General features: G+C 35.3%; 1 protein-coding gene and 1 long non-coding RNA gene across 2 annotated transcripts in view; one reads left to right on the top strand and one right to left on the bottom strand.

Annotated features, from left to right (window-relative positions):
- The window catches only part of LOC107184819, a 46,273-nt gene that overhangs the window by 15,432 nt on the left and 4,519 nt on the right, over positions 1–26,322 (top strand). The window contains exon 2 of the long non-coding RNA XR_001515729.1: positions 17,990–18,088. This is a non-coding gene — a long non-coding RNA (uncharacterized LOC107184819). The remainder of the gene's footprint in view (positions 1–17,989; positions 18,089–26,322) is intronic.
- Positions 6,342–26,322, bottom strand: part of PTPRQ (protein tyrosine phosphatase, receptor type Q) — a 219,688-nt gene continuing 199,707 nt past the window's right edge. The window contains exons 43-48 of the mRNA XM_015571126.1: positions 21,365–21,499; positions 21,053–21,178; positions 20,117–20,265; positions 16,237–16,372; positions 10,121–10,244; positions 6,342–9,851 (exon numbers count right to left, since the gene is read on the bottom strand). Coding sequence (XP_015426612.1) covers positions 9,814–9,851; positions 10,121–10,244; positions 16,237–16,372; positions 20,117–20,265; positions 21,053–21,178; positions 21,365–21,499 — 708 coding nt within the window. The 3' untranslated portion in view covers positions 6,342–9,813. The remainder of the gene's footprint in view (positions 9,852–10,120; positions 10,245–16,236; positions 16,373–20,116; positions 20,266–21,052; positions 21,179–21,364; positions 21,500–26,322) is intronic.

Here is a 26,322-nt window from a genome sequence, read left to right as displayed (position 1 = left end):
TGCCAGTTAATTTGCATATCTCGGCTCTACTCTGTGAGTGACAGGGGGATTAGCCAATGGGAAGGGTAACGGTCGTACGCCAATTACCATGTTTCTCTTTTATTAGTGTAGATTATTTTAATTACATATAATTCAAGCCCAAATTTTGAAAGCAAAATGGTCATATTTCTAGCCAATGTCATATAAGCTTACCAATGATTAGGAATCATCACAAAATCTTGATGCATTTCTTTCAGTGACCATGATCAGAAAAAAAGAATGGAAATCACTACTCCAGATTGTTAACAATAGTTAACATTTGCAGCAAAGTTCTCTTGATGTTGACCCAGGAATATTGAAGGAATATACCTTAAAATTCCCTAGATAAGGATTAAATTCTTCCCAGAGATTAAAGTGAGACAGCTTTTTGGTTAAACTGAATTGCTTCTATAAGCAGAGATGAGGATTGTGGGAACAAAGAATCAGGTGGCTTGCTCCAAATTATAAGCTACTATTTTCCAGGAAATTCAATTATGTAAATAAGATCTTTCTTAAGTATAAGGGGCTATGTTATATGCTACTTTAATTAAATTTATTGGGCTGGGAAGTAAAGTTACTTAAAGTTGCCTACTAGTCTATACTTCAGGTTTTGTTTTGGGGACATACATCTTTGAATTTTTATAAATTGTGGAGAAAATATAGATGTCTCACATTGGGTGGTAGAATGCACTGGGCATTAGAAGTTGGTTGAGCCACCTGGGAAGGCAAAATTATTTATGGCTTTTAAAGGAAACAGGGCCATGAAACAGACTAACATTTGTTTGGTTCAAAATTCATTTTGGATTATGGTGAGGGAGTTAACATGACTTTGTTGTTGGTTTTTTTCCCAGCAGCCAATTTCCTTACATCATTTACTGAATAGCATATATATATACTCCATTTGGTGGGTCCTATTTCTTTACTGACATACTAGAATCTTATAATATGGTTTGTGTTAGAAAAACATATCTGTTTCATTGAGGTGCTGCTTGTTTCTCATATAAGTAATACACTTTAACTTGATTTAGATAATAAAACATTTTAATATCTGAAAGGGAAGTTTTCCTCTTATCGTACTTATTATTCAAAAAAATTTAACCTATTTCTGTGACTTATTCTTCCAGACAAACTTAAGCATTTTTCACAAATCTACACTAATAAAAGAGAAACATGCAAATTGGTGTCACATCGCTATGCCCACCAGCCAATCAGATGAGTAGGCAAATTAACCCAACAAAGATGGCAGTTAATTTGCATATGCAGGCGCGGAGCAAAGACTGAAGGCAATGTAGAAGGAAGCCAAGCACTGCATAAGGGAGCGAAGCTGTGGAGAAGCAAGCGGGTGGCGGAGGCAGGAGAGAAGCTCACCTTGGCAAGGGGGTTTTTTGCTCCCTTCTCTCTTTGCTCCAGCTGCAGGAAGCCCTATTCTTGCAGGAATCTTCCTGCAATGGGCCTCTAGTCTATAATAATAAGAGCATAATATGCTAATTGGGCCAGACAGCCTAACAACCTTCTGGACGTCCTTCTGGATGAAGCCACTGAGGCAGGGGCCAAGGCAGAGGTGGTTAGGGGCAATCAGGCAGGCAGGAGAACAGTAAGGGGTTATCAGGCAGGGATCCAGAGGCAGTTAGGGGCAATCAGGCAGGCAGGCAAGTGGTTAGGGGTGATGAGGCAGGCAGGCAGCATGGCCAGGGTGATCAGGCAGGAAGAGAAGGTGAGCGGTTAGGAGCCAGCGGTCCTGGATTGTGAGAGGAATGTCCATCTGCCACAGAGATTGGGCCTAAACTGGCAGATGGACATCCCCCAAGGGATCCCAGATGGTAAGAGGGTGGAGACCAGGCTGAAGGACCCCACCCCATGCACGCATTTCGTACACTGGGCCTCTAGTTTGATATAATATAATACTATTAATATTTTTTAATTGCCATAGTAAACCTAGGAAGTAATTTGAGAAGGAACATGTTCTTTATAATAGGTTTCTCATATCAAAAAAATTGATCATGTTTTAGATTTCCCTGCTTTATAGATTTTTTCCAGAAATTCCCTATAAGTTTAATCTCTTGGTATTTTATAACATTTGGACATTTTCAAGAAAATAATTTTCCTCATTATATCTTTCATTTATTAATTGTTTTTGGTTTTTATGTATTTATTTAGGGGTCACCTCTATTAAAGAACTTGTTACTTATAAAGTTCCAATTTTTTACTTATAAGCTTTTCAGTCTACTTATTTGTATCTTCTAGGTATGAAATATTTTTTTTTTTGTATCAAATAATGGCAATTTTGGAGGTTGCATTGGTGGTATAGTGGTGAACATAGCTGCCTTCCAAATAATGGCAATTTTGGCTTTTCCTGGTTTTTGCTTTCATTATCATTTCTTTGGTTAGAATAGTGGTAATACACTTGGCTACCTGATTTTGATATTTGTTGCCTCTAAAATTTCTCTGCTAGTCTACTTATTTAAAGCACTTGTTCATTCATTCACTCAGTTACCAGTTATTTAGTACTCTTAAGCACTATGAAGGGGAGAAAGAGATAGGTATATGCTTATCTATCTATCTATCTATCTAACATCTATCTATCTATCATCCACATCTATCTACCCATCCATTTATTTATCTACCTTCAGGAAATGAGGGGTCTGGCTGGGAGGAAGTGAGCTGCCTTAGGATCTTGCTGGCAAGTAGGACCCTGTTTCCTACTGACCCACTTCCTGCCTCTGAATTTTTTGGATCTGCACAGGGCCAGTTCCTGGATACTCTTTAGCCTTGCTCCACCTGTCTGTTATGATATGCTACCTCTTACTAGTCCACCCTCATGTGTCCTGCTGGCCTGGTTTGCCACCTGTTGCTTGTTACTGTCCTCTCTAGACCTATGTCTGCCTCTGCGCATGTGCGTGTTGGCCACTAACTCCAGACCTGCCTTGTTCCAAGGTTTCCTAAAGCCTCCTCATCCTGCCTCATTAGTCTAATTAGTTTTAACACAATCTTTTTTTTAAAAAAAGTGTTGAACTCATTCCTGCCTCCTTAAGAGGGAATATAATGTAATTTAAAGAGGAAAAAATGTGTTTTATCAAAAATGACTGGTTGTAATATTTATTTTTGTTCTCTCCAGTGGCTATTGATATATGCTAGATTTCAATAAATGGTCCTGGGATGTTATGTTTTAAAGGCCTATGTGCTTTTAATTAGAAAGATGTACATGTGTGCACACATGCATGCATGTGTACATATGCACAATATAACTATATAAACCATTAGCTTTGCTATTGCCAAACTCCTCCAACTGGGAGACTCAGTTTGTTGACGTTATCTACAGTGTAAGAAAAATAAATTTGATAGATTACTATTTAGTAAGTTACCCAGTTGTACAGAATTCCTTTTTGCCAACTTCAGTTGTTACAGGTTCTTTGTATACTATTAAGATCTTGGTTTTATGCTGGGTAACTGATAACCTGAACAAGCGACTCATGGCTGCACCCACTTTTCCCTGCTCTCCCACCTCCGTTTAACCAGGACCCACTACTGTTCGTTTGCTCCCTGATTGACAGATACTTAACATGTGAAATACATAGTCACGCGGTAACTGTTCTGTTTCTGCCACGGCGAAATTTCAATTGAACATACTTGCTCGAATTTATCTCATGTGTAAGATGTTGTGCAAGTGCTATGTGGTTAAAATCAAGAGGAGAACATAGTCCTTATTCACCGCAACTGACAATGTAGTGAGTGGAGAATTCCAGTGGATCTGAGCTATTGAGGAAATTGTCAGGGCCAAAGCATGGTATTGAGAAGGCGTAGGGTGCATTTTAGTAGGCAGCAAGTATTCTAGTTTGGCTTAGGTCTGGAAAAAAGAGTAATGCATGGGAAATGAATCTTCTATGACTTTAATTCAATAGGCAATGAGGGCTACTAAACAGATCCGTGAAATGAGCAGTTCAGAGCTGGGGAGATAAACCTGGCAACAAGTTTCAGAGAGTCAGAAAACAAATAAACAATACAGTTTTGTTTGGACCAAATATATATTGGAGGAAGGAACAAATAATAGAAAGAATATTGAACTAGATCCTTGAATTCAAGGGCTAGCATTATCACTAAGTATATGACATATAATTTTAGTACAGAAAGTGCTCTGTTTTTGATGATATCAGAAAACTTTTGTTTTAGAGTTCAAGTGTATGCTCTTCATCCCAGTAGGTAATATCAAAGATATTATTTTAAACCTGGTGTTCTCTAGGTAATACAGTGGGGTATGGTGGTGGCTAACACTGCAGACTTTGAAATCAAACTTCTGGTTTAAAGTCTAGGATTTTTCACTTACTTAATGAGTAACCTTGAGCAGCTTACTTAAATTTTTTTTGCTTTGTTTTCTCATGTGTAAAAGGCAGACAGTAGCATCCACTTCCAAGAATTGTCAGTATTAATTAATTTTTGTAATATCTTTAGAAGAGTGTCTGGTGCATAATAATTCGAAAAAGAAAGCTATATTGATTATAGTAAATAAAAGAATAATATTCTATTTTATGCAGATATTTCATACCACAATTTTAAGTATAGTTTTTAAATATAAATTTGTAAACATTTCTGACGTTAATGGCCACACAGAGTAGGAGTTTATCCTGTTAGCATGCATCAACTTTATGAATGTGGTGCTCCGATTGATGAAGCTGTGTCCCAGTACCAGAGTCCAGCAAGTATCTTCGTAAAAAAGTGTGTAACGATTTCTCTCCACGTTGCACTCATTCAAGCAGGAGAGCAGGATACTTTGGTTCATTTGTGAAAATAATCCATAAACAATTTTATGTCATTTTAATAAATTGCTATTTTAAAATGTGCTCATGCTTTAAAAATATTAAATACTTCAAACACGAAGGAACCTTTAAAGAATAATATCATAAATATTTTTGCTCATTACTTAATTTTAACAATCTGTGCTGCCACAAATGCTTCAAATATTAAACTAAAATTTACAAATGCATTTGAAACCCTGTGGATCCCTAATTCCATAGCAATCTCTCTCTCTACCTGTATGTTTCCCTGTCACATGAAACCATGATTCTGACATCAACACTTACATTCCCATTCATAATTTTACATATGTAGTGTAATGAATGAACCCATAAAAATGAAGATTATGTAAATGGCATATTGTATATCTGAAATGATTTTCAGTATCCATCCGCTTTTTAAAATTAGCCTTATTGAATTACCTTGCCATGTTTGTTGAAATCCAATTGGTCAGCTATGTGTGGATTTATGTTTTAACTTTCTATTTTTTTTCTCTTAATGAGAAATATATACTATAAATTATTCACTTCTGCTCTATTTAAAAATCATTTTGGATATTCTAGATACTTTTATCATTTCTATAGAAATTGTAAAACCAGTTCATTGATTTCTAGGAAAAAAATGCCTTATGGGGTTAAGATTTATATCGTGTTGAATCTGCACATTAATATTAAGAGAATCAACATCTTAACAATATTAAGTATTTGAGTTCATGGTCATTCATTTATTTGCATCTTCTTTAATTTTCTTATCAATATAAATGTTAGTATATCATACATATTTTATTAATTCTTAAGCATTTCATGTTTATGGATGCTATTGTTAATGGTATTTTTAATTATAATCTCCAGATGTTTATTGATATTATGTAGAAGTAAAAGTAATTTTTGTTTCTTACATCTGGTAACCCTTTAAAGTTATTTATTATACCTGCAACTTTTCCTTTGATACATTTCTCAGTAATTTCTTCATACATGACTATATGCTCTACTCATGTAGACAGTTTTGTTTCTTTTTTTATAAACCTTATTCATTTTATTTATTTATTTATTTATTGCCTTATTCTACTGGCTAGAAACACCAATGCAATGTTGAGTAGAAGATGTAAATATGGGCATTTTTGCCTCTTTATTGAGCTTAGGGTGAAGACCTTTAATATTTCACCATTAAGTACGATATTAATTCTAGCTTTTTTGTAGTTGCCCTTAATCAGGTTTAGTAGGTACTCTCAGCACTTTGAATAGGTCACTCCATTTTCTTTTGACTTGCATTGTTTCTGAATAAAAGTCAGAATATTTTCTTTAGCTTTGTATCCCTGAGCAGGTCTCTATTGTCTTTGTTGCTATTAAAATTTTTATCTTTATCATTGACTTTCAGTAACTTGATTGTGATATGCATGGTGGTCTTGGGCAGAGCAATTACCAGTAAGCCTTTACTATATTTATCTGTAATATGGGACCCTGAAGATCTTAAAGAATTTTGTAAGCATTAATCAAAATGTAAAAGTATTCTAAAAAGTTTATAGTTTACTATAATTACTTCCCAATCCAATAATACTTTGAGTGAAAACCAAAGTAATATGTTTGACTTGTAGAATCATAATAAAAATGCCTTTTGTTACCTTCTATTAAGTTATAGTTTTATTTGCAGACACTAGTTCAGAATATCCTGTCAAAATGCCTGAAATGAACAATATCTTGACTTAATTTCCAATTCACATTTGATGTTATTTGGGTACAGTGTTGAGTCCAACATTTCCTCGAGAATGCTCTTAATCATTCATAAAAAAAATCAATGGTCTTACTTATCAGAATTCAATATAATTTCCATAAATTTCTCTTCAATCCCTATAGGTGAAACAGGCATACAAATATATCACTAAGTATCACAAAGTATAATACAATCCTAAAATCGGACACATTATCTTACTGGTATATATTACACACTGACCAGCCTGGGTAAAGATTATATTAACTTTGTAGAATTCAAAAATACTTTTTTGAAATACTTTTATATGTGAGATCTAATCTATTCCTTAGTGCGTCTTCATGAGTTGGTGGGCATAGGAGTCTGGTTCTGAATGGAAATGCTATGCACATTTATGAAGTCATGTCCGGCAAATATTACTTATCCTATGAAGGCATGTTGGTTTGTCAAGGTTATGCTTCTAAACATTATTTCCATATTTTTGCTTTTAATATCGTTTGATTGAGAATTTCAGACCATTTTGTATTCCAGGCTTCATCAAATACTTCATTGTGAGTTTTCTAAATGTGCCCCATGAAAATGGATTTATCAAAATAACGTCATGGACTTGTAGAACATTCTGCTGAACTTAAATCCCATTTTAAAAATCAGTGTTTGGTACCAGATTTGGAAAGTGAATCACCATCTCCTTTATGACAAGAGAAATACGTAATTAGCTTTTTTCCCCCCCAAGATTTCTTATACATTTCACCTATCATCCGAAAGAAGAAAACGCTGCATTTTAAAGCAGGATGAACGTGGAGGTGATATCCACAGCTGCTCGTGTCTCTGGCAAACCATTCTGAGAGGCTCCAGTTTCATTTGGTTCAGATGAAACACATGTTGCTCATTTACTGTACATGTGCTGCAATGTATTTTGACAAATCTGATCTAAAAATGTTACAGATGTTCCTCATTATTTTAATTTGAATTTAGTAGTCACCTATGTAACTTGGCTATAATCTAGCCCTTTAACAACATAATTAAGAGAAAAATTTAGCTATGGTTAATATGTATCAATTCAGTTACAGCTTTGTGATATAGTTAGCGACCTATTCACACTTAACAGGTGCTCTGTTATAATTTTTTTTTCTGATAATAAAGCCAAGTGTCTTTTTAAAACATGTTTTAAATAATTTCAGGTGGACATGAAATTATTCTGATCCTAATGTCTTTTAGAGAGTTACTATTCAAGGGTCTAAGATCAGGCAACAACATGACTTTAGTACTTGCTAGAAATGAAGGTTCTCAGGTCCCATCCTAGATCTACTAACGCAGAATCTGCACTTTAACACAATCTTCTGGTGATTTGTATACACATTAAATTTTGATAAGCACTGTTTAGAGGAAGCCTTATATTAAATGTGTTTTATGCACACATATGCATATTGGTCAAACCTGATACTCTATGTTGTACACATCTCTTTTATACATATATTACAGAAAATTGACTGACTTGCAGATTGAACTGTTTATTTTCTTATTTAATACATTAAAAAGTACCCACATCAATATTTTTCACAGGCTGTTATCTGTCTTCTACAAATACAAAAAACCACATTCATAAGTACCGGCATGCCACACATTTTCAATGACCATGAAGCACACTGAAGAACTTTGAATTCCAACTGAATCTTTTAGAGTTCTCACCATATTATTATAAGTTCTCTTATTATTTTATGTAACTTTCTATAAAATAAACTTGTTGGTTGGAATAATCATGAACTACATTTATTTATACTTCCTTGCCCTGACAAAACAGGAGGCAGGACTTCTTGCAAGATTATGGATTTAATTTCTTGGATAATAAATTCAATTTTAAAATTACTATCTATGGGTATCAAAGGAAATGATTTTATCTTAGTTATTTATACTAAATTATATTGTACTTACATATAATATATTTAATTACACTATGGTAATTATCAATTATATCATAAATGTGATAGAAAATCAAATTTCTATTTATAAGGATCTCTGAAATCATGCTGCAAAATATCTCAATTCCTTAAAATTCAATTTTATTGGCCATCATATTTTCTATATTTATATTCCAGCAGAAATATGCATAAGATATAATTCTTATCATGAAAGAAATAGAATAATTAATATTATTTTGTTTTATGACTCAATTGAAATCTATGCCAAAATACCATATAATTCAAAACTTAATACATTGTTACTATCTAACAAAAAGGAGGCTGAAATATTTTCTTTTTTAAAAAATCTCTAATTTGCTGTTACCTGGTTGATTTTTTGTTTTCAGTTCCACCAAATATACTCCTTAATAATCAAACTCAAACTTGAGAATAAAATAAAGACCATTCCTTGTGATCTATTCAGAAGTCTCTATTGGCACCACAGGAGCACATCATTAGTTTACAAGCTTGCAACACATTACATGTTTTTATTATTGTTTTTATAGATTTCTGCTGAAGAAAACCTTCAAAATTGATAATATTGGGCTGACTAAATAGCTAATGGACAAACACTCTGAGACATTTAACCGTATATTGAAATAGACACTATAATGGTGCAGCTTGTGCCCGAACATGTACAAATGTAGATAAACTAGAAAAATCCTCTACAGCTTCATATAAGCAATTGCACTGTTTAATTTTTCTTGTTTCAAACTAAAGATCACAGTGCAATTTAAATAGCCCTCAGTGTCCCCGAAGAGCTACTGTGTGTTGTATAAAAGCTAAGTAATCCCTTCAGTGTCAGGGGTTACTGTTCAGCTGTTCGAGATCATGAGATGATATCTCAGCACTCATAAAACAGAGGATTCAAAACACAGGGGCATGCGTGGAAGTACAGATCATAATGACAGTCCTGGAAGTTATCCACAAGAAACGTCAACACCCTGGAGGCCAAAATAACACGACTGAATCAACATTTACAGCTTTTGTTCAAGCGTAAGTCCAATAGGGAGGGAAAATTCACATGGAAACATTAATGCTATAATAATAATAATTTTATTTTTGGCTTATTCCCAAAATATGAAAGACTTCAAAAACCTCTGGGATATCTTTTCTTAAAACATTTTGAATGAATAATATTTATTCTGTACAAAAGAAGTAACTATCCTGAACCAGCTACTTATTAGAACTATTCATAAAATGTCAATGTATTTAGCAAGGCACAGTAAGGGAAGCATAAAAGTTTCTTTAAGTATGCACATTTCAATTCAGAAGAATGAGGGGTAATTTTGGCCCCTGGGATTTGAAAATATCTTCTGGTTGTAATCTTTGGTCTGAATATTTACATGGTGGTTTCTTCCCATTCAAGCTCAACATCACCTATAACATAAAGTAATAGGTCACAAGAGAGAACTGAAGCTGACAATTCAAAATATTTAAATGTTTCATAGCAAAAATATAGTGCAGATGAAAAAGCTATTATCCTAACTGGGCTTAGAAATAAAAAAAATTGATAAGTGCACAGCCAAGCTTCTAAAACATTTTCAATAATGGCTTAAAAAACATTTTCAATAACGGTTGTTATTAAGTTAATTCTCCTACTATATGTGGAAAATTAGTAAATTGGGGTACTCATTGCCTCTGTTTACCTTCCATTGCATCCAAAGAGTCCATCTTCTGAAGTGCTGAATAGTTAACAAAACAGATGGGCTGGTTATTTCCTTTACTTGATAGGAGATCCAGAATACACTGGTGTAAGAAGATATACTGTGCCTAGACATAAAAGAAAGAGTGCTTAAATAAATGGATGTGGTGAAGGCATTTTTTATAATATGATATGTACCGTTACATTGAAAAGTAATATTGAATTCAACAAATGCTAAATAGCTAAATTCGAGGCTACATACAGAATTTACCTTGTATGTAAATGATTTTCTACCATCTCAAACATACAGTTTTCCAAATTCCTGTGGCTTCTTATGGCGTCAAGTTTCTTTAAAAAAATAGTTGTCGCCCTAACTGGTTTGGTTCAGTGGATAGAGCGTTGGCCTGCGGACTGAAGGGTCTCAGGTTCGATTCCAGTCAAGGGCATGTACCTTGGTTGCGGGGACATCCCCAGTAGGGAGTATGCAGGAGGCAGCTAATCGATGTTTCTCTCTCATTGATGTTTCTAATTCTCTATCCCTCTCCCTTCCTCTCTGTGAAAAATCAATAAAATATATTTTTTAAAAATACTTGTCATTGAACACCAAATGTTAATATGTTCTTTCTTGCCATGATTATAAAAAGTGACAAATTAGATTATTTAAATTTGTTTAGAAGTTTCCTTCTTCCTGTTAGGTCTAATTGAGTAATTTTTCTTATAAATAGCTTTCTTGTTGGAATGCAGATGCTAAATTTACTTTCAAATTCTGTGAGTGAGCATATCCATACACCATCAGCTCACTTAAGATACGTTTAACAATTCTTTTAATCACCTAGCATTTGGCCCACTTATTGTCAAGTATCTGGTCGCTATTTGTAAATAAAAGGCAGTTGACCATTGAAATATCCAAACAATCTGGTGCTAGACAAGAACTCCTAACAGTTCATCCGAATGTTTGGGCTAAATTTATTACCATGCGAGTTCTTTAAGTTTATTCAGTATAATTCAACATTCTGTTAGTATTTTTGAGTTTGGACTTCTCCAAAGGTAGTTAAAGTTACAGTCATAGAAAATCACCTTCACTTTTACTTAGGAAATATATCTGACATTAAAGGACTATAACCATGTGCTTAAGATACATAAATATACAAATAGACAACCGCTTTAAATAGAATGTCCTCTATGTGACCATCTGAAGAGGTTATATTTATATCTATTACTACTATACTACAAAACCTGTTTGAAACCCCTTATTGAAACTGTCTTCAGAAATTGTTGGTCATTGTCAGGAATATCTATTTTTTTGTGGATTACAGAATGTTTCCCCAAACACCTCATCACCGGAATGTTAGTGCTATGAGAACAGAACTCTCCTATTCACTGCTCAATTCCCATTGCCTGTAACAGTGGCTGGCATGTCTAGTTGTGTAGTAAATGTTTGTAGATTTGGTCTCATTTAATTCTCACAGCTAACCAATCTTTACCATATAAGGACAGATTTCATTTGGAAAATATCCAGAAGTCATTAGGAATAAAGTTTTGTAAGTGCAACAGATCATCAAGTTTCATAATTAAATTTTATTAAGGAATGAAGTGTTGTTATATTACTTTATAATGAAAAGTCTACTGAAATCATTAGTAAATTACTTCTCAAGGTAATTCCAAAAGAGTATTTTCAAACACATATAACACAATGAATAACATTATTGGTAAAAATAAATTGGCACTGTATTTCCTTTGAAAACAACTATCAATTAGTCTACTATATATTTTTTTAATCCCATTTCAATTTGAAATGTGAAGCTTCTGACTGTTGCCATCTCATCTTCTCCACTGGAAAGCATGCTTGGTGGAAACTCCGCCAGCAGGGCAGGCTGAACTCCATGGGGCAGTACTACATTTTCCAAGATCCCTCTGTCATGTGCATGTGTGTTATTGCCAAAGGGACAGCCAAGAGTGAACCAGAGACAGAGAAGCAGCATCAGACTGAATGGCCTTTGCAAATAAGGCTGGCTGTGGGCAAGGATTAATTCAGATGTCAGTTAACTGCATTTGTACTTTGCAGTAAATATAAAAATACCTTAACCAATAAAGAAATTAAAGATTTTTAAAAAGGAGCAAAATTTCAGTTTCTTGCATAGATAGTTATGTGACCTTAAAAATTAAACTTTTTGATGTTGTTTACTCATCAGAGGGATCATAAAGTATACATGGAAGGATTTAAAGGACTTCACATATGTAAAGTGTCTGCCAAAAAACTAGGAACCCAAAATATATTAGTTTTTTTCTTTCATGTTCTTCACATCAGTAAATCTGCAGGAGAACCAGAGCAGAAAAGAGGCTCATCCAGATTAACCCCTATTTGAACCACCAGTAGAGTCTCAGGATATTAAATCACGGCAGAGTATTCTATCAGAAAGTCCTTTCAGATCTCTTGGGGCTGCTGGGAACTGTTTTAGACAATGAAAGATAAAGCTCTCTCCTGGGTCTGGGCCATGCCCTTCTGGGGTCTTTTTGTTCAGTATTTTCCGCAGGTTCCCACTCCCCACTCCTGCTCACAGCTACTGTAATATGTGCTGACATGAGGGTTCTTCATAGGAACTGGAATTACTCCCAAGTGCAATAGAAGAAAGTAAAAAACCACTCTTGTGCAAGCAATGCTGGTTTGTAAGGACTGGAGCCAAGGTGTGGTCATTTTCTTTCTTTTTCCCTTTTTTCTCTCTCTCTCTCTCTCTCTCTCTCTCAGGGAAAGGACAGTAAGGAGTACAACCCCCAGGGAATAAAATTGGGTGAGAGAGCGCTTCAGGCTTCCAGCTCGGGACACAGCAGAGCCTTGTCACATTGACTGCATGCTGGGCATCGACCGCATGCTCGATGTTAGATACTGTCGCTTATTTAATACAGACAACAAAATTGTGAAAAAATAACATGGCTATTTTACAAAAGAAAATTATCTCCGAGGGGTTAATTACACAAGGTCCCAGAGCCAGCAATTAGCAGGGCTGGATTCTGAACTCAGTTCTCTAACTCCAAGACTCATGCTCCTTCCATTCCCCTACCCAACTGCTGCATTTTGCTCTGGCTGGTTAAACAAGCTTAATGTATGAAGATTATAGCATGCGTCGAGTACTGACCTGTGTGAACTTATTAACAGGCATTTTTGAATACACTATTTACAAAGTTCAGTTCTACAAATTTGTAGAGTATGGCAAAAAAATTTTCAACTTTTATTATTTGAAGATTGACTCTGGCCTCTAGAAGAATACAATATCCCCATCTGTCCCACCCTCTATTCTATTCAAGAGAGCCAACCAATCTTTTTTTTAAAAAAAAATATATTTTATTGATTTTTTACAGAGAGGAAGGGAGAGAGATAGAGAGTTAGAAACATCAATGAGAGAGAAACATAGATCAGCTGCCTCCTGCACATCCCCCACTGGAGAAGTGCCCGCAACCCAGGTACATGCCCTTGACCAGAATCGAACCCGGGACCCTTCAGTCCGCAGGCTGATGCTCTATCCACGGAGCCAAACCGGTCCCGGCGAGAGCCAACCAATCTTGATCAATGTCAACAGCATTGATCACCAGTGAACAGGTGTGCACCCAAGCACCTGGGAGGGAAATCAGCTTTCTATTTATCTTTATTGTTAACTAAAAATATGAAAAAATTTGAAGTTTCATAATGGCTAATAGTTGGACTGATATTGGCACTCTTATAAGTCCCCTGGATAAGAATCAGATACATAATTTGCAGGGCCCAACGCAAAATGAGAAGGTGTGTTCTCTTCCTCAAAAGTTATTAAAGATTTCAAGAGAGTGACAGCAAACATTAAAACAGGTGCAAGGCCCTTTTGAGCACTGGGGATCTGAGAGACTGTGCAGGTTTGCATATCTGTGATGCCAACCCTGATCACAAGTCATCTTCCATTTCTGAAGTATCCTGAGAGAAGAGTAACATCACTCGTTTGTTCTCTTTCAGCATATCAAGGAATGGATATGGATTACATTACTTAGTTTTACATAACCATCAGAGAATTGATGTGGTTTAAAAAGATTCCTACAAAGAGACTGTACATTATTTAGTATGCAAGCTCAGATGAATGACAAAATAATGGCAGTGGTGATATTTTTTGTACTCCTAGAGTAATCCTCTTGTGGTGAGCTAGATTACTTTTAAAAAATTAGAAATAGCCCTAACCCGTTTGGCTCAGTGGATACATTGTCAGCCTATGGAAGGGTCATGGTTCAATTCCCAGTCAGGGCATGTCTCATGCCTTGAGTTGCTGGCTCCATCCCCAGTAGGGGGCATGCAGGAGGCAGCCAATCAATGATTCTCTCATCTTTGATGTTCTATCTCTCTCTCCCTCTCCCTTCCCCGCTGAAATCAATAAAAATATATTTTAAAAAATAAAAAATCAGAAATAATTTTAAATATGCATTTTTAAATTAAGTGAAATTAGCCTGCCCTAAATATATATTTTATATTTTAAAAATACCTAATGATAAAATGAAACCCTCAAAATTAGCAAGACTTTCAAAATATTATTAATCTGTCTTATGTTTTTTTTTATTTCATATTTTGTATATGTTTAATAATTTGCATAATTGTACATTTTAAAAACAAATGCCTATGTATTGGAGTTGAATGCTCAACCACTTTTTGCTGAAAGGGATGTGGAGTCCAAGAAGGTTGGCTGTCTCTGGTCCAGAGCAACATCTTGCTAAGAGCATTAATGTTTCATGACATGGCATTATAAGTCCTCAGGTCAAAAAGGGTTTAAGGATTCCACAATCGTATAAGTTTAGAAAATGTTCCCACAAAGGTTCTGCATTTGCAATTTTCAATGTGCATTAGTATAAAGGTTCTAAGAAATTCTAAGAGTCAGTTTAACTTCTTTCTCCAACTTATTTTAGCAAAGCACCTGTTTTCTTACACTTTTAAAAACTGATGCCACTCATGTTTTCTAGGGTGTACCTTGGAAAACACTGTTAGAACAGATCTTTGTATTGACTGTGAGAAAATCTCTACTTGGATAGCATACAAATTCCAATTCAAAGATACAGATAGGAACATCTTGTATATTACGACTCAGTTTGGCATTTGGCTCTGACCGTTATGAATAGTATAAACTTGGAATATCACTTAACCACTTGGAACATCTGCTTCCCTATTTGTAAAGCAGAGCCAATAATACCTAGTCTGCTGATTATTTTTATTGGACCACAAATAAAGGATTAAATAAGTTAACACATGTAGGAATCTAGTCTAGCATAACCCACCAGACACTGCATAGAGGGTATTTAGTCTCATTACCATTATAGTATGATTTTTTTCTTTTTTTGTTGTTTGTTTCTTTTTTCTCATCCAAGGGTATTTTTTCTATTGAGTTTTTTAGAGAGAGTGGAGGGAGGGAGAGAGAGAGAGAGAGAGAAATATTAATGTGAGAGAGACACATCAATTGGTTGCCTCCAGGACAGGGGATCCAAACCTGTGTCCTTGACTGGGAATTGAACCTGAGATCTTTTGGGGCACAGGCCGATATTCTAACCACTGAGAAACTCTGGCCAGAGCAGTATGTGATGTTTGTTAATGATGAAAAATCTGTATTGTAGAAATATTTTTTCTTCCAAATCAAAACGACAAACAAAAATTCCCAGGTAATATATACTATAATAAGTGTTATTGGTATTAACATGCAATAGGAATAAATATGGGCAAGTGAAATACATAGAACCGCAAAAGTCAATATTTTAAACGTTTTCCCTATTATAACTAAGCATGTTTACAAAAGCGATTGATTTGATCATTTTCTAAGTTCCCCAAACTTGAGAAATGTTAAAACAAGTCAGTTTTTCAAATTATTTTGTACACGCCTGTAAGGATAAACAAGTTTGATGAGCAGCCAGCTAACATTGTTGAAGGATGACTGTGGCAACTGGGCTTCAGTTCTCCTATAATCTCCATCTGCTGCCCTCCCCGAAGGATGTTTATGATGTAGGAAGAGAGAGTGTCTGCCATGCAAAGACAGTTCCAAGTCCATGTCCAACCACATTGCTGCCACTAAGATCCTCCCTTGTAGAAATTCTAGAGCTGACACCTCACGCAGTTTTGGGTCTTACCAGGTTCTGTACCATGCACATTCGTTCACTTCTCAGTTCAGCGACTAGTCCATATATGTCCACAAAATCATGATCATTTATATGCTGTGTTAAGTGGTCCAGAGCAATAAAAACTCCCGTTCTTCCAACTCCAGCACTGCAGAAAGAGTGAAATTACATAAAAATTATTCAGTAAAAAGTGGTTCATGCGTATGATGATGAAGAAAATAAGTTATGATAGTAATACATTCTAAACAGGTTTTTTTTTATTTGAAGGTAGATATTTTGGGAGTTTCTTTGGATTGATATTGTTACCAAGAGTGTTTAGATAGGGCAAGATGATTGTTATTAATACCAAATATTTGAGTTATTTTTTTAAAGGAACATTCCTTCGCCTTTCATAGTATTTTATAGGTTGTAGTTGAAGAGTATGCAAAATATTTTAAAAATTTGTTGAAAATTCTTAACACCCCAAACTCTGTATTAAACATATTTTGGGTTACCAATAGAAATGCTAAACATCCAGCTGTATAGCATTTCCTCTGTATGATACTGAAACAATTTTTTTTCCTGTAGAATTTTATTTACTTCCTATGAATAATAAAATTGAGAAGCTATTTCCTTTTAAAAATTAATTTAATACCCAAGACAAGTATGTGCTCCATAGAAACTGTTATGTGATATACCTGCAAAGATTTATTCAGAAACTCCCATTATAAAGACAATGGGTATTTAAATAGTTATATTTGCAGTAAATATTAAAAATGAAAAAGACATTTTAAAGCCTACCTAGTCTTATAAATGTAACTTTAAACAACATGAAACTGCCATTTTTATAGGTAAGAAAAAATCAATTTACTGTGATTTGACCTAAGAAATAGGAGCATTACAACATAAATCTGACACATTTAAATATACATAATATTTTAACAAAGTAGTATATAGTATAAATGACACAACAGTTTGCTTCTAAATGTAGTGATTTATTTACCCTGCCTGAGTAGGGTAATCAGTCATTGCTTCATTCAATATATTTTGAGTGTCAGACACTGTCCTAGGTATCTGGGGTGTAACAGTGAAAAATACAAAGTTCCTCACATATAAAGTTTGTACTCTAGAGGACAGATTATAGTGTTACACAAACAGACATGCATAGTATGTACAGGCAATGATAGGTGTTATGACGATGCATAAATCAGGTTAAAGAGATGGAGGGTGATAGGGTAGGATAGGGTCATCAGAGAAAGCTTCTTTGATAACGTAACATTTGAAAAGAAACTTGGATAAGGTTAGGAAGGGCACCATGTGGGCATATGGGAGGGGAGCATGGCAGCTGGAGTGAGTGGAAGAACAGATCTGAGTGGCAGAATGTTCTATGTGTTCAAAGAAGAGCAAAGAGATCATGGCGAGGAGAGCGGAGTGGAGAGGTGATGGGCCAGGTCAGAGCTAGCTGTAGGCTGGTATGTGAATGTGAGAGGAAGAGGGGAGTCAAGGATGAGTCCAGAGTTTCTGGCCCAAGCAGAGTAGACTTACTGTTTTCAAAGTTGGGAAGGAGGAGAAGGAGTGAGATGGGAAATTGAATCAAGTGTTCAGTTTTGGACATATTTAATTTTCAGAATTTTGTGGTCATTCATGATGTCATATTGAACTGAAAGTTGAGGTAAGAAGTCAGAGTTGGAGATAATAACTTAGTAGGTTTAACATGATATTTAAAAATGATTATTAACATAATCCTACTTTTCTGTGATCTCTTTTATTTACTTAAATCACAAAGGAGAAGACTCTATTGTTTTTGAGGCTTCAAGAGAGGAGGTGCTTTCCTGTTCCAATGGACTTAGTGCCAGTGGCTGTGTATATGGAAGATACAGAGAAGGTGAGGCAACTATCCATTAAAGATTTTAATCATTAATGATGTCAGTTTAAAATAAATCACTACATTTAGAAGCAAACTGTTGTGTCATTTATACTATATACTACTTTGTTAAAATATTATGTATATGAAGGGAGAATATAATTGGTAAGGTAAAAATGAGATTTTCATATCTTGTTCTATATGCTTTTTGAACATAAACATTGTTCAGATATTTTATCAAGAGAAAGCATTCATGTAATAAACATAAATTTATAAAAATAGGACATATTAAGAGAATTACATACAAAAAAAGATGACTTGGAACTATAATCTTCAGACATTATCATTAATGAATGAATGTTCATTTGTGTTTTAAGCTAAAATAAAATAATATTTTAAAATTGGAAAAAGAGCAAGCATTTATTTATTACTCTTATAATTTGTTTTTATTTTTTTTTTAAAGAGAAGTATTTTATTTTATTTTTTAAATATATTTTTTGTTGATTTCAGAGAGGAAGGGAGAGGGAGAGAGAGAGAAAAACATCAATGATGAGAGAGAATCATTGATTGGCTGCCTCCTACATGCCCCATACTGGGGATTGAGCCCGCAACCTGGGCATGTGCCCTTGACCAGAATCGAACCAGGGACCCTTCAGCCTGGAGGCCAACACTTTATCCACTGTGCCAAACCAATGAGGGCTCTCTTATAATTTAAAATCCAGAATATTCCTGGAAAAAAGTTGATCATTTAAATTACAGATTGAGTTTTTTCCTCCAAAAAAAGTAAAAAACTAGATGAATTGGTATTTTCTTATTTAACTACACTAATTATAATATATACCCATTTGAAAAATTACTAATAAACTAAATGTTAGAATTATTATGATTAATAATAAACTTATTGATCATTATAATAACAAACTTTAAAATTATTATAATAGTCAACTTATTAATTATTACAATTAATTAATGTATCCAAAATATATTTCTAAGTAAAATGTTTTATTGTGGTAAATGATACACAACATAAAATTTACCATTTTAACCATTTTGCAGTGCATAATTCAGTGCCGTTAAGCACACTGACACTGTTGTACAATCATCACCACTGTCCACTTTCAGAAAGTTTTCATCCCCCCAAACAAAAGCTCTGTACCCATTAAACAATAACTCCTCATAACTCTCTCCCCCCAAGTCCCTGGTAACTATCATTCTTTCTGTCTATATTAATTTAGCTATTCTAGGTATCTTATGTAAGCGGAATCATAAAACAGTATATCATCCACTTTTTCTCTAATCTCCAAACTCCAATTGTTGAAGATACCCAAGTTGAAATTGATTTAGCTATATGTTAGAAAACAAAAATTGTATCAATCTGTCCAGAAACACTCTGAATACTAAACAACCTTAAGTTTTATTTCTAAGAGTATTAAATACTAATATAAATAATGAAGAGGGAAAATCTCAATTTATACTCATATTCATTAACCATGTTCAGAGGCTCAGGTCAAAGGAAAACATTTAAATAGCTAAAACTTTGTAGATATTTGGAATTATACTTGGGTTGGTCATTTAGATTGACCTTCACTTTCTTTTCATTGTTCTCTGTAATATCCATCTAGAAATTTGCTTTTACAAGAAATGTTTAAATTACAATAGTATACTAATATCTGTTGAAATAATAAAAGATAAGGTGTTTATTCATAAGATCTTACACACACACACAAACACACATACATTAATTATGGGCTGTCATTTTTAATTTTTAAAAGGCCTATAAAGGTAAAATCCAGGCAAGAATTCAGGAAAAGTTCTATACTGGTATATATGTCTTTTAGACATATTTTATTTCTGCCATGTGAACTTTTATAAAGCCACATCTTTATTTATTATAGCCAGTAAAATATCTGAGAAGTAAAAGCTGGAATGAATCTACATTAACTTCTGCCAGAAAAATAATCAATGGTATCATGATAATGAAAGACCACATTGAGTTTAAAGACTATTTATAGTGTCTCATATAAGGTTTTAATAATGTATCTTTCTTACCTGCAGTGAACAATCATAGGTGTGGTGTCATGTGCTCGACTTGCTCGAACCAACTTCACAAAGTGAATTAATGGGGTACTGTTTTCAGGAACCCCATGCTCAGGCCAAGCAGTAAAGTTACACTGTCGGACAGTCATGCAATCCCCATGCTAAACAAAGTGACAGATTTAAGAAGCATGACACGATCATTTAAGTACATAATGAAGGCTGAGAGAGCTGATGTCTTTTGAAAGTGATCTTTTAAAAATGACTGTTTACCAAACAGAAAAACTGTATGACAATTTTTCCTGTAAGAAAGGTCTTTTACAGCTCTTACCATAAAAATAAATTGCCTTTAGTATGAATAAAAACAATAAGAAAGCCTGCAAAGAGATGATAACATATTGATATTCAAATGTAGTATTACTTTCTGTAGCATTGTAAAAGTAGATTTTGAAACAATTTTTGACCCCAAAGTTTCATAAACACTTTCACCAATTATTCAAAATACAGATATTGGGTGTCTGATAATGTCAGAAAGTACAAAGATCCTTATATTATTTTCTGTGTATATACACACTTCTATAGACTACTAAAGAGAGATCCCACACTCTCACATCTGTACTGAATGTAGATAGAGATGAGTGATTTGGGAAATTCTTGTTTTAAATAAAATATCAAACCTCGTAATCTAGTTGTTTGTTCCTTTCCCCCCCTTGTCTACCTAAGAATTTGATGCTAATTGGTTAATATAAACTTTAACCATGTGATTTGGAATTCAGACACAGTGACATAGATATTGAAGTTAGATGACCATTCAAAACTTCTGTTTGAGACACAATGGGGAAACATTGTTGACTATACAGGTATCATTGCAAGGCATAGTTCTAAGAATTAATTTTACAAATTTAGAGCATTCATATTTGCTATCATGTTCCTGCCCCCACCATTTTTTACCCTTTCAATTTTCAGATCCCTGATGGTCCAATCTATTTGAACATCCTCCATTAGCTTTGTAATCACTATATCTCCAAACACCGTAACTGGTTTGTTGTCCTCTGGCCAATACTGATGGCATCTGATCTGTATTCAGAGAAAATCACCAGTCGTAAGAACCACTGTTATATAGATATGTATCAAAGATATTGCTACTTAGTTAAAATTGCCTTATAGATATCCAAGTTATTGTTGATTTGCAGTATTAGCTGAAATTGTCACACATACATTAACACAAATAATATTTTGTGAAAAGATTTTTTAAAAACTTACCCGTCCTTTTTCAAAACACTGTGTTAGCATTACCAATGTTTTTGCTCTGGTTTCCCAAACCATTCTCCAAAAATCCCCAACTGTTCCTGGTAATGGACCTTGAGTAGCAATAAATTCATTTGGACATAAGTAACCCTAGAAGGACATAAATACAACATCGCATCAGCATTTTCATATATATGTATATGTGTGTATATATGTGTGTGTATATATATGTAAATAGATAATAGGGTTTCTTTTGTTTGTTTTTTATTACATATGTCTCCTTTTTCCCCTATTGACCTCTCCCTGGCCACTCGCACTTCCAGAACATGCCCTCATCCCCTTTTTCCCCCATTGACCTCTCCCTGGCCACTCGCACTCCCAGAACATGCCCTCATCCCCTTCTATCTGTGTCCATTGGTTATACTTATATGCATGCATACAAGTCCTTTGCTTGATCTCTTAACCCCCTGCCTCCCCAGCCTTCCCTTTGAGGTTTGATGATCTGTTCGATGCTTCTCTGTCTCTGGATCTGTTTTTGTTTATCAGTTTCCGTTGTTCATTGTATTCCACAATGAGTGAGACCATGTGGTATTTATCTTGCTCTGACTGGCTTATTTCACTTAGCATAACGCTCTCCAGGTCCATCCATGCTGTGGCAAATGATAAGGACTCTGATTTCTTGGGATATATTCCTAGAAGTGGATTTCTTAGTTAAATGGGCGTTTCATTTTTAATTTTTTGAGGAAACTCCATACTGTTTTCCACAGTAGCTGCACCAGTCTGCATTAGTTATTGAGCAATATATGAAAAATATACTAGTTGTAAAATAGTTTAATATTTTAAAATATTGTACAGTTTGAATGCTAAATAATATTAGATACTCAAAATGTCCAACACTTAATTTTAATCTCACAATGTGATATATTAAACAAACTAACTGTTCTTGAAATTTATTTCTAACTTTTCAATAAAACATGGACTACATTAAAAAGAAACAGCAATAACATTGACCTTAATCAAATGCTTACTTTATGCCAGAAAATATACCAAGCCATTTTTAGTAAATATTTTAATTAACTTATTTCTTCCAAAACCCTTGTGAATAAGTACTATTATTGTCCTCATTTTATAAATGATGATACTGAAGCTTAGAAATGTGAGTTTGCTCAAGGTCTCACAGTTGGTGAGTCCAGAGCCAGTACGCTTACCCACTCCACTGTTTCTGTCATATATTCATGGGCTTTACAGAAATTTTCATTCTCTTCCTCTAAGAAATTACGTATCTACTTAAACTGTGGTGTTAGTGTTTATTCTCTAGAGCTCAGAACCGAGTAATGTTGGTTACAGATACAGAGAACAGGCTGATGGTTGCCAGAGGGAAGGCAGTTTGGAGGACTGGATGAAAAAGGTTATGGGATTGAGAAGTACAGATTAGTAGTTACGAAATAGTTATGGGGATGTAAAGTATGGCATAGGAAACATAGCTAATGATGTTGTAATAGCTACGTATGGTGCCAGGTGGGTACTGGGAATGTCAGGTGGAACCCACTGTGCTGTACACCTGGCACTAATACAAAATAATATTGCATATCAATTGCAATGGAAAAAAATAGAAAATAAATAAAAATGAAGGAAAGAAAAGAGTAATGTGGGTAATATGAAGTTTTATTTAGCTAATACAAGACCACAGATTTTTTTAAAAATATATTTTTTTATTGATTTCAGAGAGTAAGAAAGAGGGAGAGAGAGACATAGGAACATTATGATGTGAGAGAATCATTGATTGGCTGCCTCCTGCACACCCTATGCTGGGGATCAAGCCAGAAATCTAGGCATGTGCCTGACCAAGCATCAAACCATGGCCTCCTGGTTCACAGGTTGACGCTTAACCACTGAGCCATGCCGGCTGGACACATGACCAGAGATTTGCTTCAGCTTTATTTTGATCTTAACCCGGTCCATTCACCTGGAATGTAGGCACGCAACTTGTGCCATATCTGCGGATTTTTCTCACACAGGTACTGTGCAAATATAAAGGTAATAATGGAAGGCCTCCTGGTTCACAGGTTGACGCTTAACCACTAAGCCATGCCGGCTGGACACATGAGCAGAGATTTGCCTCAGCTTTATTTTGACAGCTCTTCTACATTTTTTTTAAAAATATATTTTTTTATTGATTTCAGAGAGTAAGAAAGAGGGAGAGAGAGACATAGGAACATTATGATGTGAGAGAATCATTGATTGGCTGCCTCCTGCACACCCTATGCTGGGGATCAAGCCAGAAATCTAGGCATGTGCCTGACCAAGCATCAAACCATGGCCTCCTGGTTCACAGGTTGACGCTTAACCACTGAGCCATGCCGGCTGGACACATGACCAGAGATTTGCTTCAGCTTTATTTTGACAGCTCTTCTAGATTTTATTGTGCTTAACCCGGTCCATTCACCTGGAATGTAGGCACGCAACTTGTGCCATATCTGCGGATTTTTCTCACACAGGTACTGTGCAAATAAAAAGGTAATAATGGAGTCATATCTATTCCAAACATCAACATATTTAAAGAAATAGGAATAAAAGAAAAAATTTATTTTTAAATTGGAATTATCTTAGTAGTCAGAGAATAAAGTATTATATAAGAATAATACAGATTTTTAATTTCAAGTAATTTATTTTACTTGAAAGAATAATGAGGCACTTTAGGTGATTTCCCTAAATCTCAATGCTAGCCGTTGACAGTCTCTGGGTAAAACTTTGAGTCTCTTGAATACATTAATTGTTAAAGCATTTCTCTTTTTCCCATCTCAGTTGAGGTAAACATGATTGTTCAATTATTTTACATTTTAAGAGTTTGGAGTTATTTTTAAGACTGAAAAAGCAATATATATTTAGTATACAATGTTTGGAAAACTCAGAAAAGTATATATAATAGCATGAGGAATTCACCTACAATCCCATTATCCAGAATAAAAAACCCACTAATGTTTTCATCAATTTATTCACAGTTTTTTTAATATGCACATTGCTGCATTCAAATAATATTGATTAATGCCTACTATGTGCCAGGCACTATTCTAGGAGCTGACAATTCATCACTGACAAAAGACGCTAAAATTCCTAACCTCATTTATCTTGTATTCTATTTAAGGGAAATAGACATTTAACCTATTAATAAGTTTACTAAATAACAAGATATATAGAAGTTTTAACAGTGTTCCATGCTATGAGCAATGGCTTTTGGAAAATAGGGTGTTCAGAAAACACTCAATGGTAACAGCTTAGAAGAGACTTAAAAAAGAAAGAGAGTAAGCCCTACACTACTGGGGTGGGAGGAAGTGTCCCACATAGAAAAAAAGTCACGTGTAACAATATTAAAGGAGAGATGTGTCTGGATTGTTCTATGAACAGCAAGTGGCTGGAGTGGAGTTCATGAGGGGGGACAGTATTAGATGATGGCATCAGAAAGAACAGGGGATGGAGGGTGAGGATGTTTTTAGGTCCTTTGTTTTTTACTATGAATGATGCAGAAAGCAGTTGAAAATTTATAAACATACAGAGTGTATGGTTTAACAGTTTCACTCTGGTTTCTGTAAGAAGACTAGCCTACAGGGGGTTAAAGGTGGAAAGAGAAAGAATCGTTAGAAGGTTATTACAACGAACAAACCAAAGGGGTAGCTGAGTGATAGTAATGAGGATGGTGAGAAGTGATGAGATCTGGATATATCTTGAAGACAGAGCCGGCAGAATTTGTGTGATTGGATGTTGGGTATAAGAAAAATAGAGGAATCAATAATAATTCGAAAGGAAGATGGGGAAGACTTCAGGATGAGCAGATTTGAAGGGAAAATTAGGAGTTCATTATGAACATATTAAACTGGAAACTCCTAGCAGATATTCAAGTGGAAGTGTAACGAAGGCAATTGGGTATAAGAGAGTTTGGAATTGAGGAAGAAGTTTAAGCTAAAATATGCATACATTTGAAAGTAATCAGCATATAGATCTTACATAAAATCATGAGAATGGAAATTACCATGGAAATGAGTTTGGAAAGAAACTAAATCCAAAGATTGGGCTGTAGATAATTTCAGTGTTTGGTAGTTGAGGAGATAAGAGAGAACCAATGAGACTGAGATAAAAGAATCAATAAGCTGTAGATGGGATATTGAGAAAACAGTGTTTGTAAGCCAAAGGAAGAAGGTATTTCAATGGTGGGTATAATTAATTATAATCGACCAAGTTATAAAATACTAGAGGCTTGGTGCACGAAAATTGGTGCACTGGGGTAGCGGGGAAGGTGCCTCAGCCTGGCCTGCACCCTCTTGCAGTCCAGGAGCCCTCAGGGGATGTCCAACTGTGGCTTACCACTGCTGTGGGCATCCTTAGCTCTCCCGCCATCACTGCTGTGCTTGCCAGCCTTCAGCCTGGCTTGTGGCTGAGCAGAGCTCGCCTTGTGGGAGCGCATTGATCACCAGGAGGCAGCTCTTCCCCCCCATCATGCCACTGATGCCACTGGTCACCACCCCCCCCATTGCCATTCCTTCCCTCTGCCCACTGGCACCCACCTTGGCTGGCCTGGCACCGCCTGCATGCCGGCCCCACCCCTGGTTGTTCTGCTGTTCAGTCGATTTGCATGTTAGACTTTTATTATATAGGATTTCTCCTAGTCATTTTCATTTCACTTTTTCAAGGACTCAATGTTCTTAAGTATTTTAATACTAGAGGCCCAGTGCATGAAATTCGTGCATGGGGGTGGGGAGGCTCAGCCCAGCCTGCACCCTCTCCAATCAGAGGATGTCCAACTGCTGGTTTAGAGGATGTCAAACATCCAGCAGTTGGACATCCTTCTCATAACCCTGGACTGCTGGCTCCTAATCGCTCACCTGCCTGCCTGTCTGGTTGCTGCTAACTGCCCCCCCACCATCCTGATCACCCCTCACTGCCTCTGCATGCCAGCCTGATCATCCCTCACTGCCTGC

Source organism: Myotis davidii, unplaced genomic scaffold (genome assembly GCF_000327345.1).
Source record: "Myotis davidii unplaced genomic scaffold, ASM32734v1 scaffold26, whole genome shotgun sequence".
NCBI classification, from domain to species: Eukaryota; Metazoa; Chordata; class Mammalia; order Chiroptera; family Vespertilionidae; genus Myotis; species Myotis davidii.
The sequence above is the reverse complement of the archived record's forward strand: the minus strand, read 5'-3'. Positions and strand labels throughout refer to the sequence as shown.